This window comes from Pristis pectinata, chromosome 33 (assembly GCF_009764475.1).
Source record: "Pristis pectinata isolate sPriPec2 chromosome 33, sPriPec2.1.pri, whole genome shotgun sequence".
In the NCBI taxonomy this organism is placed as follows: domain Eukaryota; kingdom Metazoa; phylum Chordata; class Chondrichthyes; order Rhinopristiformes; family Pristidae; genus Pristis; species Pristis pectinata.
The window spans coordinates 16634409-16653287 of record NC_067437.1 but is presented as its reverse complement, the minus strand read 5'-3'; the positions used below and the strand labels follow the sequence as shown (position 1 = coordinate 16653287).

At 51.9% G+C, this 18879-nt stretch overlaps 1 protein-coding gene across 3 annotated transcripts; it reads left to right on the top strand.

Annotated features, from left to right (window-relative positions):
* The first annotated feature begins 2277 nt into the window (after positions 1 to 2277).
* On the top strand, positions 2278 to 17297 carry f8a (coagulation factor VIII associated). Of its 3 annotated transcripts, none has more exons than XM_052043043.1 (12): positions 2278 to 2385; positions 3510 to 3556; positions 4243 to 4315; positions 6465 to 6624; positions 7456 to 7524; positions 9741 to 9861; positions 9978 to 10070; positions 12114 to 12178; positions 13815 to 13896; positions 14367 to 14413; positions 15181 to 15236; positions 17110 to 17297. In XM_052043043.1, exons 1-12 carry the CDS (start codon positions 2324 to 2326, stop codon positions 17189 to 17191), a joined length of 957 nt encoding a protein of 318 aa, XP_051899003.1. In that variant the 5' UTR covers positions 2278 to 2323; the 3' UTR covers positions 17192 to 17297. The 3 variants fall into 3 exon arrangements, with proteins under 3 accessions (XP_051899003.1, XP_051899002.1, XP_051899004.1); XM_052043042.1 differs by having other exon boundaries at positions 14367 to 14440; XM_052043044.1 differs by lacking the exon at positions 17110 to 17297 and having other exon boundaries at positions 14367 to 14440; positions 15181 to 15240.
* Positions 17298 to 18879: the final 1582 nt, after the last annotated feature.

Genomic DNA, 18879 nt, shown 5'->3' with positions numbered 1-18879 from the left:
GCACGCCGAGTAGGCAGAGCAGACAGTGGGCCCAATGGCCTGGTTCCATGCTGTATAACTCTTTTGATAAGGTGCACAGGAGGTCTGGTAGATTAAACGGCATCTATTTTAATGCAGGGAGCCTGGCGGGTAAAACTGATGAAATTAGAATGTTAATTAGCACAGCAGAAAATGATATTACTGCAATCACAGAGACATGGTTGAAAGAAGGCAGGACAGGAAGCTCAGCGTTCCAGGGATAGAAATTTCAGGAGTGATGGGGGGGGGGGGGGGTAGGTAAAAGAGGAGGGGACATCTCAATATTGATTAGGGAGAATGTGGCAGTACTCAGGGCAGTCCTGGAAGGCTCTTCAAATGACTCATATGGGTCGAACCTAGAAATAAGAAATGAGCAATCACTTTGCTAGAGTTATAACTACAGGTCCCCAGAAACGTCTGCATTTCTGCTCCTCTCTCTCCAGTCACCTGGAGAAATGCAGACAGATCACAGAGAGGCACAAGAACCATAGAGTTAGAGGAGTGGGGCATTTCCCAATACTGACTGGGAGTGTCTTAGTGCAATGGGTTTATGTGGAGTGGAATTCGTAAGGTTCATCCAGGAGAGACTTTTGAGCCAAAATATGTAAACAGTCCTACTAGACTGAACGGGATCATGGGGAATGCGGCTGGACAAGTGATGGAAGTGTCAGTAGGGGAGCATTTTGGGAACAGCGATCATAATTCTGTAAGTTTCAAGTTGTTATAGAGAGGAACAAGGATGGTCTGAAAATTAAGATCCTAAATTGGGGGAGGGCTAATTTCAATAAATATAAGACAGGAAGTGGCAAAAGTAGATTGGAAGCAGCTGCTTTCAGGTAAAACAATATCCAATAAGTGGGAGTCTTCTAACAGTGAGATGTTAAAAGTTCAGGGCAGCATAGTTCCATGCGGGTAAAAGGTCAGGATGGCAATTTTAGGGAATCTGGATGATGACAAATATTGAGGGTTTGATGAGAAAAAGCATATAACAGGTGTAGACAACCGAAAAAGAGAGAGACTCTTGAGAAATATAGAGAGTTTAATAGAGGGTACTTTAAAAATAATTCAGGAGGGCAAAAAGAGCCTTGAAATATAACTGCAGACAAGATTAAGGAGAATCCCAAGGCATTTTATATTAGGAGCAAGAGGGTAACCAGGGGGAAGATTGGGTCCCTTTAGAGACCAAAGGGCAATCTTTGCAGGGAACTAGGAGATGGGAATAAAATGAATACTTCTCATCTGTATTCACTGAGGAGAAAGACATGGCAGATGGAGAATTTATTGAGAGGGGAAATGACATTTTAGAGCATGCTAGCATTGATTGGTTTGTCATTGTCACATGTACTGAGATACAGTGAAAAGCTTTTGTTTTGCTTGCCATCCATACAGAAGTACATAGAGGTAGTAAAAAGAAAACAGATTGCAGAATGTAGTGTTGCAGTTACAGGGAAAGTGTAGTGTAGGTAGACAACATGGTGCAAGGGCCACGACGAGCTAGATTTGCAGATCAAAAGTTCTAGAATTTGTCTTTTGGCCTTTGAGAGGAGTGTTCAAGAGCCTGATTACAGCGGGATAGAAGCTGTCCTTCAGCCTGGCGGTTTGTGCTCTTCAGACTTTCTCCCCTTGCCCGATGGGAGAGGCAAGAAAAGAGATTACGTTGGCTGCTTTCCTGAGGCAGTGGGAAGTGTAGACGGAATCAATGGTGGGGAGGTTGGTTTTCCTGATAGATTGGGCTGTGTTCACAATTCTCTGCAATTTCTTGTGGTCTTGGGCAGGGCAGTTGCCGTACCAAGCCGTGATGTATCCAGATGGGACGCTTTGGATTAAACTGAGAATGTGTTAAATGGAGACATAGTGCTAAATGTCATGGCGCACATAAAAGTGAATAAATCCTCACGGTCTGATGAGATGTTTTAGACAAGTGGTTCCTTTAGTCAAGAAGGACAGCGGGAATAAGCCAGGTAACTACAGGCTGGTGAATCTTACATCAGTGTAGGGACATTTAGAGAAAAAATTAAGGGACAGGATTTATTGATAGTTAAGGGAGGGATTGACTGGGGATGGTCAACATGGTCATCAGGTCCAGGGCGTCCTAACCCCACCCCACACCTTCCCAATACAACATCCACCTCTCCCGTCACCCTGATGCTCCCACAACAAATAAACTTCCACCAGACTCTTCCAACCAACTCTGCTGCCGGAACCTTTCTCCGAACGCCGGGTTCCGGAACTTTTTTTCCCTGGCACTCGGGTTCCGGCCGGAGGCCGTTAACCTGCGCATGGAGACGGGGAGACGGCGGGCGGGATGGCGGCGGCCGAGGCGGACTTCCTGCTCCGATACCGCGCCGTGTCCAACAAGCTGAAGAAGTGAGCGGCGGGGAGGGAGCTGGAGGGATGGTGGAGGCGGAGGCGGCGGCGGGTTGGGGGGCGGCTTATGAATGCGGCCCCTCTGGTCCCGTCCCCTCTGCTGGGCCATTGGCCCCGCCCCTCACCGGACTGGCCACGCCCCTAGTCGCCCCCTTGGCCCCGCCCCTGACTGCTTCCCCCCTCTTGGCCCCGCCCTTCACTGCGCTCTGGCCCCTCCCCCCTTGGCGCCGCCCCGCCCCTGCCGGTCCCGCCCCTTTGTCGGCCCCGCCCCGCCCTTCACTGCGCTCTGGCCCCTCCCCCCTTGGCACCGCCCTGCCCCTGCCGGTCCCACCCCTTTGTCGGCCCCGCCCCTCCCCTTGGCCCCGCCCTTCATTGCGCTCTGGCCCCTCCCCCCTTGGCACGGGCCCGCCCCTCCCCTGGGCCCCGCCCCCTCGCCCCCTGTGGCCGTGTCCTTGCTCTGGGTGCAGGGCTGTGGAACAGGCGCTGCCTTCACTGCTCTCGCACAGCACAGAAACAGGCCCTTCGGCCCGCCAAGTCCATGCTGACCATCAAGCACTAACCTACACCGATCTCCCTGCATTCGAATCAACTCTCCCCACACCAGTGGCCAGTTGACTATCATGAGCGTCTTTGGGCCATGGGATGAAACCAGAGCACCCAGGGGATAACGTGCAAACTCCACATACACAGCACCGGGGATCAGGATTGAACCCAGGTCACTGGTGCTGTGAGGCAGCGGCTCTACCAGCCGCATCACTGTGCTCCGTGGTACAAATGGGGGTAAATGATCTCACAAACCACTGGCCCCTCTCAACTAACACCAGTCTCCCTGTGTTCACCCTCCACATGACCTGCTCTTTCCCAACCAAGGCAGCCCCTCCCATCTCTTCCAATCTCTGTCACTCCTCTTGGCCAATCTCACTAGTCACTTACCCCTCTAGTACCATGCCGCTCCTTTCCCCCTTCACCACCTTCCCCAGTGGAATTCACCCTTCCTGCCATGGTTCTGCAGGCAGTGCTCTCATCCCTGAGTCACATCCCATGCCAGAGACTTGCCTACAGATTCCAGTTGGGCACCTGGTTTATTTGGTGAACTCCTGATTGCTGTGTGTTTGGTTTTACAGGCGCTTCCTGCGTAAGCCAAATGTGGCAGAAGCAAGTGAGCAGTTCGGTAAGTGATAAGGAATGTGGGGAGATTACTAATGCGATTAGAGTAAATGGGTGCTTGACGGTCAACGCGATGGGCCAAAGGGCCTGTTTCCAAGCTGTATCTCTCACTGACTCTATGAGCCTATTAACTGACCACTCGATTCCAGAAGAGGCTGAGGAAGAACCGGATTGGCGTGTCCACCTCTGGGCTGGAAACAGCTGCCTTCCTGTGATGCGTTCTCTCTAGTGGAACGACTCAGGGTTCAGAGGGTGGCCATTGGGTGAGGAATTTAGGTGTAGATATGGTGGGGCTCCTATGCTGTGGAACTCTATGACTCTCTAATCTTGGGGAGGAGAAAATTGTGCACTCAAGAGCAGGAAGAACGTTAACACCATGGTGCAGATCTTCACTCTAAAGGGTACAATGTTTGGTAACATTCAGTCTTGTTCATTTTTACACACCTTTTAAAATAATAAAGGAATTTGAGCGTTAATAATATTTAACCTGAGAGGTTTGGATATTTGAGGGAATAAGTGTGTGACTATTCCTTAGATTTTCTTTGAAACAATAAAGCACTAGCTTGGCCTTGAAGTAACCAACTTTGTTGACTGGTGATCACGGTTACTAAACGGGCCTGGCCTTGGTTTCTAAGGGCAGTGTGTTAGCTGATGTGTGAAACCCACTGATTTGAATGCATTGTGTTGCAGGTCAGCTGGCCAAAGAGTTGAAGCAGGAGGAGTGCCTGCAGTACGCAGGCTTCTGTAACCTGGCTGTGGCACGGTAGGAAGGTTGCACTTCAGACATGGTCCCCTCATAACTTCCCCGTCTGCACTGCCTGGTGCTGGTGGGGTTGTGTCAGCCAGCTCAGGGGGTTGCAGCAGGGTGGTCTGCTGGTCTGCATGTGGATGAACCGCGAGTGACTACTGGTATCTTCCCAGGGCTGGGTTTCTCCTCACCCACCTCCGACCTTCCTGTCCCCACTCTCTCCCCTGGGGAAGGATATTCCCCCAACTCATTTCCTATGGAATTTAATGCCGACAAGTGTGAGGTGATGCACCTTGGGAGGACAAACCAGGGTAAGACTTACACAGTGAATGGTGGGGCTCTGAGGTGTGCGGTAGAACAAAGGGACCTGGGAATACAGTCCATAGTTCCTTGAAAGTGGTGTCACAGGAAGATACAGTTGCAAAGAGAGCTTTTGGTGCTTTGGTCTTCATAAATCAGGGCATTGAGTACTGGAGTTGGGATGTTATACAGCAAAGGTATCAATAAGCTTGAAAGGGTGCAGAGTTAATTTACAAGGATGTTGCCGGGACTTGAGTTATATAGGAAAGGTTGAATAGGTCAGGACTTTATTCCCTGGTGCGCAGGAGAATGAGGGGAGATCTTATGGAGGTATACAAGATTATGAGGGGTATAGACAGGGTGAATGCATGCAGGCTTTTTCCCCTCAGGTTGGGTGAGACTAGAACTAGAGGTCATAGCTTTAGGGTGAAAGGGGAATCTGAGGGGAAACTTCACTCAGAGGATGGTGCGAGTGTGGAACGAGCTGCCAGCGGAAGTGGTGGATGCTGGTCAATTGTAACTCGAGAGGTTTGGATAGGTACATGGATGGGAGGGGTTTGGAGGGATATGGTCCGGGTGCAGGTAGATGGGACTAGACGGAAGATCAGGTCGGCATGGACTAGATGGGCCGAAGGGCTCTATGACTCTTCTTTGTTTCTTCTCTCCACCTTCCACATTCACGTTGCCTGGGCTGTCTACTCTCTGTCTCAACCCTGTCCCGCCCCTGCCCCAGCTCTCTCTGTGCCAGGGCTGACTTTATCACTACCACACTGCCCCACCCTCCTGGGGCTCCCTGTCCTGCCTGTGGCACTTTAACCATTTCCCCACTTCCCTGCGTGTTACACGCTCCCAGTGAGGGGATACTGTGGTTTGTAATCACTCGAGCAAAGCACTATCGGCCGGGTCAGGGGGCAGGGTTGGAGCAGGACTCCCTCCTACCATGGAGTGGTACAGCACGGAAAGAAGCCCTTCGGCCCACCAAGTCCAGGCCGACTGTCAGTGACCCACTTACACTAATCCCACATTAATTCCATTTTTTATTCTCCCCACGTTCTCATCCACTCCCCTTCCACCTCAGGACAGTTTTCAGCGGCCAGTTAATCGGCCAACCCGCACCCCGTGGGGTGTGGGAAGAAACCCAAGGGAGAAAGCGCGAACTTGCACAGACATCACCTGAGGTCAGTGCTTGTACCATTGTGCCGTCCTGGTTACTGGGGAGCTCCGGACATCTCGACCCATTCTCCCCCTACCCACCCCCACTCTCCTGCAAGGGTCCCCCTTGTTGAGGATGCTGGCCACCAGGGAAACCCTGGGCTCAGCAAGCAACAACCTGCAGGAACTCAGTGGGCTGGGCAGCATCTGTGGGGGCAGAGGGATGGTCGACGGTTTGGGCCAGACCCTGCGTCTGGACTGAAGGGTGTGGCGAGGTAGGAGCTGGCCAGCGATAGGTGGATCCAGCTGAGGAGGGGTTGGTGGGCAGATGGAGCCGGGTGGGGGGGGGAGGGAGGGAGGGGTGGAGAGAGTGACGGCCCTTCTCCTCCTGATTCACCCAGGTCCTCTCGTGCACCCTCTTCTTTCTAAACACCATCCCCACCCCCCACCCCATCCCCCTCACCCCAACCCCCCACCCCATCCTCCCCACCCCACCCCCCCACGTTACCACCCCATCCTCCCCACCCCACCCCCCCACGTTACCACCCCATCCTCCCCACCCCACCCCCCCACGTTACCACCCCATCCTCCCCACCCCACCCCCCCACGTTACCACCCCATCCTCCCCACCCCACCCCACCCCCCCATCCCTTTCCCTGTGGTGAAGCTGGAACACTGCCCTCACTGCCACTGTTCTCTGGCCTGCCGTCAGGTGTGAGCAGACGCTGTTCAATGCCCCTGGGGAGGCCCTGGCCCTGACCGACGCAGCCCGCCTCTTCCTGCAGGCCGAGAAGGAGATGCAGAAGCTCCGGTGTCCCGGCTTTGAGGAACACCTGCAGGCCGCCACCAACTGTTACAGCTTCGCCATAAAGGTGAGACGGGAGGGGCCTCTCGCAGCCTAGTGACGCCCCAGACCAGCACGGGAAACGTGGAGCCAGCCTGTGCACAGCAAGATTCCACATGTTCCATCGGGATCACCCAGCTTCAGGTGTTGCTGGTTGGGTAAATGTCCGGCACTGGATAACTCCCAGCTCTTCAAAGCAGCACCACAAGTATCCTTGCTGTCCATAGGAGGCAAAGCCTCACACGTAAGCACTGGAGCAATAGATGAGACTGTTGCACTCAGCTGTCTGCAGTGGGTCGCAAACATTCTGATTCGGAGGCGGGAGTGCCTCCTGCTGGACAGCTGGGACCTCAGGGGTTGGGGTGTGGAAACTGAACTGGTGGAATATATGGCACGGGATGGTCACTGGTCCTGGGTACTCGGTGTCAGAACTAAGTCCTCCTCTGGCCTGCAGCAGACACCAACGTGTATCACTTGCAATTCCCCAGGCAGTGCCAAATCCGTGTGGGAACAAGGCGTCACACACTGCCCTCGCCCTGCCGTCAGTCCTGGTCTGACCTGACTCGGTATCACCTGGATAATGACCAGGTCGGGGAAACTAGTCAGTAGGCTCCAGGATGAGACCTCAGACGCACCTGGACTAGGGCAGCACCAGATTTGGTTTCTGTCCCATCAGGCAGGGCTGTACAGACACGTGGGCTGCGTCACTTCCCCCTTCAACTTGGCTTACACCTGGGTAACGCTCCAGTGACACTGGATGATTACCCACTGGATGGAGCAATGCCAAATATAGGCAAAAGAGCACAAAACGTGACCTCAAATGACAGTGCTAGTCACTCTCCGTCGCTTGCTCTCACAGGTCTACATTGAGTTGAATCAGCCTGTCATGGCAGCCAGTCTATGCTTGGAGCTGGGAAACGCTTTGAAGGTAAGAACGCACCCATTCCTCTTGTTCCTGATTTTGTGCTGTAGACACACCACTGACAACTCGTGAAAGATATTCTTGGCTTTCTTCAAACTCTTAATTGCAAAAAAACCAAAGGACAAGCACTCACAATTGGATCTGAGGAGAGAGGTGGTTGATCTCTGGAACCTGCTGCCAGAGGAGATGGTGAAATCAGATACAGTTCCTGTGTTTCAGGGACATTTATACAGGCGCTTGAATAAGCAAGGCATAGAAGGATGCAGACCTGCGCCGTCCCACACCTGTCAAGGCACAAGGCATCAGGCTGTTGGGCGTCAGGAGTCCCAGATCCAGGGTTCCTCCTTTGAGTGTTGGTCCTATTTTCTCACTGCGATCCTGGTTTCTGTGCTGTTGCAAGGTTCAGTAAGGAATTAAATCCTGCTCCCAAGACATATCTCCCCAGTGTTGCTTCTCCTCCCGTGAACCAGTACCACGTTGATAGTCCAGGTCTGATCTGTTTTGACCACCTAGGCCCATTGCAGATGGACAGGCGGTTGATACAGGAGCGCTTCCATCTTCCACGGCACTAGTTGTGGAACAGTAGTTATTGGTAGTGAGGCAATCAGTGGAATTGTTCTCCCCACGTGGCTCCCATGACCAAGTTTTCCCATTGTCTTAAGCTAGGCCTCTTGTTATCTCTTATTACCATGGCAACAACCAGCTCCTCTGCCTGTTCAGGTCTTGGATACCATGGGAGATGTTTCAGAGTGCGGCCATTTCTTCCCAGCAGTGGCTTCTGTCGTGCTGCTTTCAGTCAATTAGACCTCCGGAACCTTGAGCCCCGGCAGGTCCAGGCAACTCTCCAATGGGGCTAATGAGGAAGAGGGAATGTTACATCACAGCACTGTTCCTTAATCTCATGGAGGATGTTTCAGGCTATAGTTGTGGAAATTCCACAGCTTAGTTGCCACCTGTGGCTTCTCAGAACAAACTGAGTCATAATTCTGTGATCAACTAATCAATATCCAGATTCACTCTTTCAATGCCTCCTTATATTTTCTCAGTGTTTTCAGAGAACTTCACAGACCATTGATCTCATATTCCTGTGTGGCAACCTCCAAATGTTTGTTCAAATTGAAAACATTCTCCATTTTTCTGTTCTGGATGGTTTTTAACCCTTTGACTACCAAACGTACGGTCTCTCCGACACGACCTATTACTCACTCACCTGCAGCCTCATTGGCACTCCCCAGACACTCCAGTCATGTCCATGCCTCACACTCATCAAAGTTCCAACACTGTCCGTAATTCACACCATCACTGCCAGGTCACTCACACGATACCTTACACTGCCCAGTACTCAGCATTGAGAAGGTTCACTGGGTTCATTCCTGGAATAAAGGTGTTGAGGAATAAAGAGAGGATGGGCAGGTGGTGCCGATAATCGTGGAGTTCAGATGAATGAGGGGTGAACTGACCGAAACAAGGGAATGATGGGTGGATACTGAGAGGATGTTTCATCCAAGTGGGGGCTCGGTCTCAGGTGGAATTTCTGCTCTCCATGGATGGGGAGTCCTTGGAATATCCTACCCCATACAGTGAGCTCAGGATGGAGATTGGCAGATGTATCAACTGTAATCGAGTCAAGGGAACGGCGAGAGAGTAGGGAATGGGTATCAAACTTATTGAGCGTGGGCGGGTGTGAGTGACGGTAATGTCGGAGTGTAGGTGAGTGTCAATAGTGGGAGGTGTCACAGTGTCCATAAGTGACGGTGGGAGGTGTCGCGATGTCTGTGGGTGACAGTGGGAGGTGTCTGTGGGTGACGGTGGGAGGTGTCGCAGTGTCTGTGGGTGACGGTGGGAAGTGTTGTGGTGACAGTGGGAGGTGTCGTGGTGTCTGTGGGTGACGGTGGGAGGTGTCGTGGTGTCCGTGGGTGACAATGGGAGGTGTCGTGTCTGTGGGTGACGGTGGGAGGTGTCGCTGTGTCTGTGGGTGACAGTGGGAGGTGTCGCGGTGTCCGTAGGTGACGGTGGGAGGTGTCCATGGGTGACAGTGGGTGTCGCGGTGTCTGTGGTGACGGTCTGAGGTGTCACGGTGTCTGTGGGTGACGGTGGGAGGTGTCGCGGTGTCTGTGGGTGACGGTACTCACACCCTCCTCCCTACTACCCTGCCTGTTACTCACTCGGTGTGTATAGTTACTTGCTTGGTTTATTAACTTCTCCCCTTTCTCCCACTGAAGGAGATGAACAAACCGGGCGAGGCGTCTGTGTACTACCAGCGAGCGGCCGAACTGCAGTCTCAGGTGCCCATTGAATGCCTGCTGTCGCTGGGCAAGGTGGCTTCCTGCAAGATCATAACCCGTGAGTACAGTTGCCCTTGTCCCATTCCCCCACTCCCCCTCCACAGCCCCGGCCCTCGTCACTCAGGTCCCTGTCGGCACTCGGTGCCTCATTGCTCTCTGTTACATGTCTTGCAGGCGATTATGATGGAGCTCTGGCGGTCTTCACAGAAATGCAGCTAATGGCACAGGAGAAGGGATTACAGCTGCCAGGGACCAACGCCCCTGTTGGTGAGTGTGAGGCGACTGGGTGTGAGAAGCGGGTTGTGCCAGGTACCGGTATTCCTGTGGGTGTCATTCATATAACCCCCCCCCCCGAGAATCTGTAGCTTGTCTTTATATTTGTTCTTTTCTTTAAAGATTATGTTGATCTTTTAATGGGAGCTGAAGGAACATTACACCCGTTGTAATGCCTTCTGCCAGTGACAATACTGCAGTGGCAGGAAGTTATCATTGTAGTGTGACATGTCTTACATAGCTAGTTGCCATTATAAGTATGGAGCAGTGTTTGAACAAATTTTTAGTGCACAGCACCTAGACTCTGTTTGTAGCAGTGGTTCTGGTCTAGCATTTACTGGTGTAATGGCTCTATGTAAAAATATGCTTCTCTATTAGCAGTGTGGAGGAACAGAGGGATCTTAGGGTCCACGTCGCCAGATCCCTCAAGGTTGCCGCGCAGGTCCATAGAGTTGTTAAGAAGGTGTATTGAGTTCAAGAGCCGTGGGGTAATGTTGCAGCTCTGTAGAACTCTGGTTAGATCACACTTGGAGTATTGTGTTCAGTTCTGGTCGCCTCATTATAGGAAGGATGTGGAAGCTTTAGAGAGGGTGCAGAGGAGATTTACCAGGATGTTGCCTGGATTGGAGAGCATGTCTTATGAGGATAGGTTGAGTGAGCTATGGCTTTTCTCTTTGGAGAGAAGGAGGATGAGAGGTGACTTGATAGAGGTGTACAAGATGATAAAAGGCATAGATCGAGTCAGAGACTTTTTCCCAGGGCGACAATGGCTAACACGAGGGGACATAATTTTAAGGTGATTGGAGGAAAGTATAAGGGGGATGTCAGGGGTAAGTTTTTTTACACAGAGAGTGGTGGGTGTGTCGAACGCACTGCCAGCAGAGGTTGTGGGGGCAAATACATTAGGGACATTTAAGAGACTCTCAGATAGACACATGAATAATAGAGAAATGGAAGGCTATGTGGGAGGGAAGGGTTAGATAGAGCAGGATAAAATGTCGGCACAACATTGTGGGCCGAAGGGCCTGTACTGTGCTGTAATGTTCTATATTCTATGTTCTCTTACCTCTCAGAGGACGTACCTCTTGATATAGGTGCAACACCATGCAGCCACTTTGCCAGTTCATGTGACCCAGTCAAAGTTGAGTTTACTGTCATATGCATGTACATGTAATCTCAGGTGCAATGAAAAACTTGCAGCAGCACCACAGGCACACAGCATCAGATAAGCAGCATTCACAAGAAAAATATAAATTAAACATAAATTATACACAATTTTTACAAGAAAGAACACAATTTAGAACAAAAAAAATACAAGCCCATTTTAGTGCAAAGTGGTGCTGAACTGCAGTGATTCAGGTTGTGCCGGTTGGTTCAAGAATTGAATGGTTAAAGGGAAGTAGCTGTGCTTGAACCTGGAGGTGTGGGACTTCAGGCTTCTGTACGTCCTGCCCAATGGTAGCTGCGAGAAGATGGCATGGCCCAGTTGGTGGGGATCTTTGATGATGGATGTTGCCTTCCTGAGACGGCGCCTCCTGTGGATACTATCAATGGTGGGGAGTGATGTGCCCGTGATGTATTGGGCTGAGTCCACTATTCTCTGCAGCTGCTTGCATTCCTGTGCATTCGAATTACTGTACCAGACCATGATGCACCCAGTCAGGACACTTTCAACAGTACATCTGCAGAGGTTTGCTGGAGTGTTTGGTAACAAGCCGAACCTCCTTAACCTCCTAATAAAGTAAAGATGCTGGCGCGCTTTCCTTGTGATTGCATCTATGTGCTGGGCCCAGGACAGGCCATCCCATATGTCGCGCGTCCAGCGGCTGTGGCTCCTATTGCTGCCTCGACCTACAGCAAAAGAATCCTAGTAACTTGATGATGGGCTGTCACTTTTAATGTGGGGCTGAGCAAGAGCAATAACATCTTCTCCCACAAAGACCACGTTAATTTTTGAACCATTTCACTGCAGCATCACTGAACTTCACTTTCACTCGGGGTCAGGTGCCAAAGAATTCATTCTGTTCACTTTTCCAGGCGCGTTTGTGGATGTCATTGCAAGGTGTGAGGTGTCGCGGGTCCTGCTACTCATGCTGCTCCAGGTGAGTGCAGCAAACTGCCATAAACTCGCACACTGACTGCCACCCTCCTGCAGTGCAGCTTGCACTTTCCAAACCTCATGACTACAGCAAGAGCCTTCACCACAGCCTGCCCCACCCTCCTTAATTCACACTGTAGCTTGGGCCATCAACTCTGTCCCATCTTCCAGATTCAGTCTGAGACTCTCATTGTCACTTTGCTCCTCACTTCCTTAGCATCGAAACCCTAGTTACATTCAAAACCATAGACTTTGATATAAAGACAGAGACACAGGAGACTGCAGATACTGGAATTTGGAGCAACACACAATCTGATGGAGGAACTCAGTGGGTCAGGCAGCATCTGTGGGGGGAAATAGATGGTCAAGTTTAAGTTATACCTTATTGTCAGTCACCCCTATGCTGTAAAACACGGAGGAATGAAATGTCATTTCCCCCAGACTCACACAACAGAGGACGTACAATAAATGCAGAAACCTTGCAAGCACAAATAATGCAAAAAAATGGTATATACAGGATACTAAATTAGTGCAGGGTTAGTGCAAAACTGAGTTGGACGAAGAAAATACAGAACTCAGTGTGTTGCACTAAGTGTATAAACATGTTCAGTAGCAGCCAAAGTTCTTATACGCCGTTGTGCAAACCAGGGCTTTTAACATGGCGTTTGTCTGAGACTGCCTCCACGGTATTCAGGAGTCTGACAGCCTGGGGGGAAAACCCTGTTGTTCAGTCTAGTAGTTTTGGCCCAGATGCTCCAGTATCGCTTGCCAGACAGTAGTGGGACAAATAGGTCGTGGGATGTTTCAGGTGGAAACCCTTCATCTGGACTGAAAGATAGAGGGGAGGTGGCCAGTATAAAGAGGTGGTGGGGGAAAGGGATGGAACAAGAGCTGGCAGGTGATAGGTGGATCCAGGTGGGGGGGGGGGGGGTGGGTGATGGGCAGAAGGAGGAGGGGAGAGTGCGCGAATAACATCAGAGGCTGTGAGGTGAGAGGCAGAGGTGACAAAGGGCTGCAGGTGGTGAAATCCGATAGGAATGGAAGGTGGGAGCATGGAACCAAATAAGGGAGTCTTTTGATATAAATAAAGCAGACTGCATCATTTTGAGAGGTAGGTTCGGAAACCAGATTAAAGGATATGGTAATTAAAAAACATTTAATGAAATGTCGTAACGTACGAGGACAGGTTTCCATGAGGATTATAATCCCAATAGGAAAGTGGTCCAATTGAGCCTAATGAAACATAAGAAGTTGTATTAAATTAAAGGGAAGAGGCTTATAATGTAAGACCTGGACAACTGGCAGGATTTTGTTCAGTGAAGCATGACCGAGAAGCCGGTGGGGAAAACAGAACAGGAGGCAAGGCCAGCAGGAGACACAAAACCAGTTGTGAACGTTTCCGTGTGTACAGTGAAAGAAGGATTGTGGTGAAAGTAACAGCGGTCACTTAGCTGGGGAAGTATGAGAAACAGTGACAGAAAATAGTGAACTGGTAAAGCTGGCATGCTTTTTATCTTCATGGGAGGGGACGTACATTGTGTGCACCGAGCGAGGGTCCGGTGATGAATCTGTACCGGTGGGTGGGTGCTGCTGGGAAAGTTAATGGAACTGCTCGTCGACACCTTGTCTCCTTCTCTCAGCCCCCGCCACAGAAGCTGCTGCCTGAGCACGCTCAGACTCTGGAGAAATACGACTGGGAATCGTTCGACAGCCACAGCCAAGGTACTGGCTCCTTCCCAACCCTGTTCCTTACTACTCGAAGGAAGCCATTCCGGCCCATTGAGTCCATGCCAGTTCACAGAGCAATCCCATACCCCAATAACCTTCCCTGTAACTTCTCCCCCCCCCATATTCTCAAACCTCCGCCAGATTCTACCACTCACCTACACACCCGGGGCAGTGTACTGTGGCCCAGTTAGCTTACCTATCCATATATTTTTGGGATATGGGAGGAAACCGGAGCACCTGGGGGGAAAAGCCCAACGCAGTCATAGGGAGAACGTGCAAACTCCACACAGACAGCACCCGGGGTGAGGATTGAACCTGGGTCCCTGGAGCTGTGAGACGGTGGCAGCATGGGCCTGCCCTTGCCCGTTCCTCTTCCCCTCTTGCTGCCTCCCTTGTTTTCACCCCTCCCTTCTCCCCTTTGCCAGTACGGGAATGTTTCTGATCGACCTGCTCTTTGCTTGCAGTGAACAACCTCCCCGAGAACGTGTTCCTATTGCTGCAGTCGGTGGTGGTGAGCACAGCGCCTTCCCGCTGTCCGGTACCGGGTGAACTGAACCAGATTAATGGGGGGTAGTGTTGTGAGGCAACGATTGTTGTGATGGAGAAATGGTGGGTGGGTGTGGGCAGGGAAGCTCAGCACCCCGTGTGTGGGCGGGATGTGGGTGGGGGTGCGACGGCGACTTGGGTGTGTGCATGGGCGGGACGTGGGTGTGTGCGAGGGACAAGCAGGGGCTGTGTTGGTGAAGGAAGGAGACAGATGGATGCATGGTTGCGTATACATGAGGTGGGCTTTCGCCAGTTGTGTGTTTGTCAGGGTTGGCTCTGTGTGTGTGTGTGTGTGTGTGTGTGAGGGTTGGCTCTGTGTGTGGGTTGGCTGTTTGTGTGTGTGAGGGTTGGTCGTGTGTGAGGGTTGGTTGTGTGTGTGTGAGGGTTGGCTCTGCGTGTGTGTGTGTGTGAGGGTTGGCTCTGTGTGTGTGTGTGTGTGAGGGTTGGCTCTGTGTGTGTGGGTTGGCTGTTTGTGTGTGTGAAGGTTGGTCGTGTGTGAGGGTTGGTTGTGTGTGTGTGTGTGAGGGTTGGCTCTGTGTGTGTGTGTCAGGGTTGGCTCTTTGTGTGTGTGAGGGTTGGTCGTGTGTGAGGGTTGGTTGTGTGTGTGTGAGTGAGGGTTGGCCGTGTGTGTGAGGGTAGATTGTGAGTGTTTGTGGGTTGGTCGTGTGTGTGTGTGTGTGCGCGCGTGCATGTCAAGGTCTGTAACGAGGTTTTGTTGTGCTCTTCCCACAGATGGCGTGCCAGGAGAAGGATCTGGAGTCACTGAAGGTTCTTCAGGTGGAGCTTTGGTGAGGATCGGGCAGTCTGCACCCACCCCCCCCCCCCCCCCCCCCACCGCCCCACCGCCCCACCACCCAGCCACAGAACCGTCACCCTCCAGCACCTCTGTTCACACCCACAGCTCACAGCAAGGAATAGTGAGCTGTCCCACTGAGGGACAACACAGTGGAGCCTCAACCTGCCCACACCCATTCACACCGGCCGCTGTGATACACAAGTGTCCCACTCTGATCTGGGGTACAGAGGCTGATTTTCCAGGACAGCTGGATGAGCAGAGCCCAGGATCGAAACTCCGGAGTCTGCAATCTGTGCAGCTCAGCCCACTGGGCTGTCTCTTGGGAGTGGTGGAACTGGGAGCAGACGGCTTAAAATCAGGCTGTGCAGGAAGGTATTTCCTTACAAAGGGTAATAGAAACTTGGAACTCCTTCCCCCCCATCCCCTGTCCCAACTCCCTCAAGACAGTTGGCACTGGTGGGTCAGCTGGAGCATTCGAGAATAAGGTTGCTCCTCTGGAGTGTGAAGGGACCGGCCACTCTGATCAAGGCTGAACGTGCTTGAGGGGCTGAGTGGCCTCTTGTATTTTTTTTTCAGGAACTGATATCTGTCAATAATTTGACCTCTCTTGTCATTTAGGGCAGCACAGTGGTGCTGCCTCACAGCCCCAGAGACCCGGGTTCAATCCTGACCTCCGGCGCTGTGTGGAGTTTGCACGTTCTCCCTGTGACCACGTGGGTTTCCCCCGGGTGTTCCGGTTTCCTCCTTGTGTGGGTTGGTAGGTTAATTGGCCACTGTAAATTACCCCCAGTGTGTAGGTGAGTGGTGGAATCTGGGGGGAGTTGTTGGGAATGTGGGGAGAATAAAATGGGATTAGTGTAAGTGGGTGGCTGATGGTCAGTATGGACTAGGTGGGCTGAAGGGCCTGTTTCTGTGCTGTGTCCTGTGGTGCTGCTGCACTGGGTGAAGTCCACTGATCTTACCTGCAACCATTCAGCATTGCTGCTTTCTTCCTCCCCTTCCCCTCCTCGAACCTGTCACGGAGCTCACTGCCACTCCACAGTCTGGTTCGCAGTGGTGACGTCCCGGTCTGCTCACCGTACGCAGGGGAGGTGCGATTGCACTGAGTCCAGAGGGGCTTCGTGGGGACGTTGCCAGGACTGGAAAGGTTTACCTATGAAGGTTGGATGGGCTGGTGGTATTTCCTTTGGAACAGAGGAAGCTAGGGGGAGACGACTGAGTATAAAATTGTGAGGGACCCAGATACACAGGCAGGACCTACTTCCCTCAGCAGAGGGGTCAACAATCAGGGAGGGGGTGCAGAGGTGTAAAGGGACTGGTGGAAGGTTTAGAGGGGAGATGAGGAAATGTTTTCACTCACTGGTGCTAGAGGTAGAAACCCGCAGCACGTTAAACCGTCCATGGGCATGGACTTGCTCCTGCAGGGGATAGGACCCAGTGCTGGGAGGTGGGATCAGGTTCTTTCTAATGGTACCAACCCGCCGGGCTGAATGGCCTCCTTCCGAGTGGTAAATTGTGTGAAATCCTGGTGGGGAGGGGCAGTTCTCAGTCCTCTGACACAAGGGGGTTGGGAATAGTCCAGGAAACGGGACAGTTGCAGCACTGGGTGTCACAGGTGCCCCTGTGGGAGGGCAGGGGAAGGGCTGGGGGTGGTGGGCAGGCTCAGTTGGGGTCGTGAGTGGGTGGAGAGGATTTGGTGATGGGACAGGGGAGATGGAAGACCCTCCCCGCTGATGAAGGGGTGCTCCAGGGCTTCTGGATTGGGGCGCCGGGGCTCCCTTGGAGGAGGGGCAAAGGGCTCCCTCGGGTGGGGTGGTGGCTCTGGGTGTGCGTTGGGTCATGTTAACCTTGCCATCTTCCTTCAGGCCACTGCTGACCCCGGAACAGAACCACCTGCTGCACCTGGTCCTACAGGAGATGATGGCTCCATCTGGCCGAGGCATCTGACGCCCCCCACCCTCCCGTCCCGGTACTGTCCGCTGCTCGGGAACGTCCCTGCATGGGTCCTGGGCTCCGTTCAAACTATTTATTAAATATGGAGGTGACATCAGTACCCTTGAGATTGCGTGAACCTTCTTTTGTGGTGGGGCATCACTCTGGTTGTACCTCTGGCACTCTTGTCCCGGAGACCGCAAGGTGCTCGAGAGTTGCGATGGCTTTCCGGGGTCTGAGTCCACAGTCCTGAGGGGGACACTTCGGTCAGAGAGATGTCCCATCTGTCATGGAGAAACTGGCTACGAAGTTATGAGGGGATAGAAAGGGCAGGGAGTAAGAAACATTCTCCCATGGCAGAGGTGTTTGGAACATAGAACACTACAGCACAGTACAGGCCCTTCGGCCTACAATGTTGTGCCGACATTTTATCCTGCTCTAAGATCTATCTAACACTTCCCTCCCACATAGCCCTCCATTTCTCTATCATTCATGTGTCCATCTAAGAGTCTCTTAAATGTCCCTAATGTATCTGCCCCCACAACCTCAGCCGGCAGTGCGTTCCATGCACCCACCACTCTGTAAAAAAAAACTTACCCCTGACATCCCCCTTATACCTTCCTCCAATCACCTTAAAATTATGTCCCCTCGTGTTAGCCATTGTCGCCCTGGGAAAAAGTCTCTGACTGTCCACTCGATCTATGCCTCTTATCATCTTGTACACCTCTATCAAGTCACCTCTCATCCTCCTCCTCTCCAAAGAGAAAAGCCCTAGCTCACTCAACCTATCCTCGTAAGACATGCTCTCCAATCCAGGCAGCATCCTGGTAAATCTCCTCTGCACCCTCTCTAAAGCTTCCACATCCTTCCTATAATGAGGCAACCAGAACTGAACACAATACTCCAAGTGTGATCTAACCAGAGTTCTATAGATCTGCAACGTCATCTCGCGGCTCTTGAACTCAATACCCTATAATGAGGTGACCAGAACTGAACACAGTTCAGGGCATAGGTTTAGAATAAGGAGGTTCAGAGAGGGGCTGAGCAGCAAATGTTTTCACCCAGAGAAGGGTTGCAGTCGGGGAATGGTGGAGGCAGAGACTCACCATGTGTAAGAAGTAGTAGACGAACACTTGAATCGCCAAGGCATAGAAAGCCATGGACCGTCGGCTAGTATAGATGGGTATGTGACTGAGAGAATAGGTGTGTTGGGCTGAAGGGCCAGTTTCTGTGCTGTATGACTGACTTTCAGCTAAGATGTTAAACTGAGGCACTTCCAGCCACTTGAATGGCTGTGAAAGATTCTGTGGTGGAATTCAGAGGAGAGGAGGGTGCCCTGGTGTGGTACCTGACAACACTCAGCAACAGATTGCCTGGTCACTGATGTTTGTCGTACCTCGTGATGAGTTGCTTAAATGTTGCGCTTCCCAAGTTCCAACAGTGGCAATGCTTCACAAGTACTCTCGAGCTGTGTGGGTAGTTCTTTGTGATAAAACAGAAACTACACTCACCATATGTGGAAAGAGAAACAGTTAACATTTTAGGTCGAAGGTCCTTCATCAAACTCTTTGCGGTTCTTTGTGAAGGCGTTTCCGGCTGCTGTCTTTATGTAGACCATCCTGTTCTGGTTGGTGATGTGCCAGGTGTAACACGCCCAGGGCTCTGGTACCAGTGGGGCAAGTTAACGGAGAGACTGTAACAAT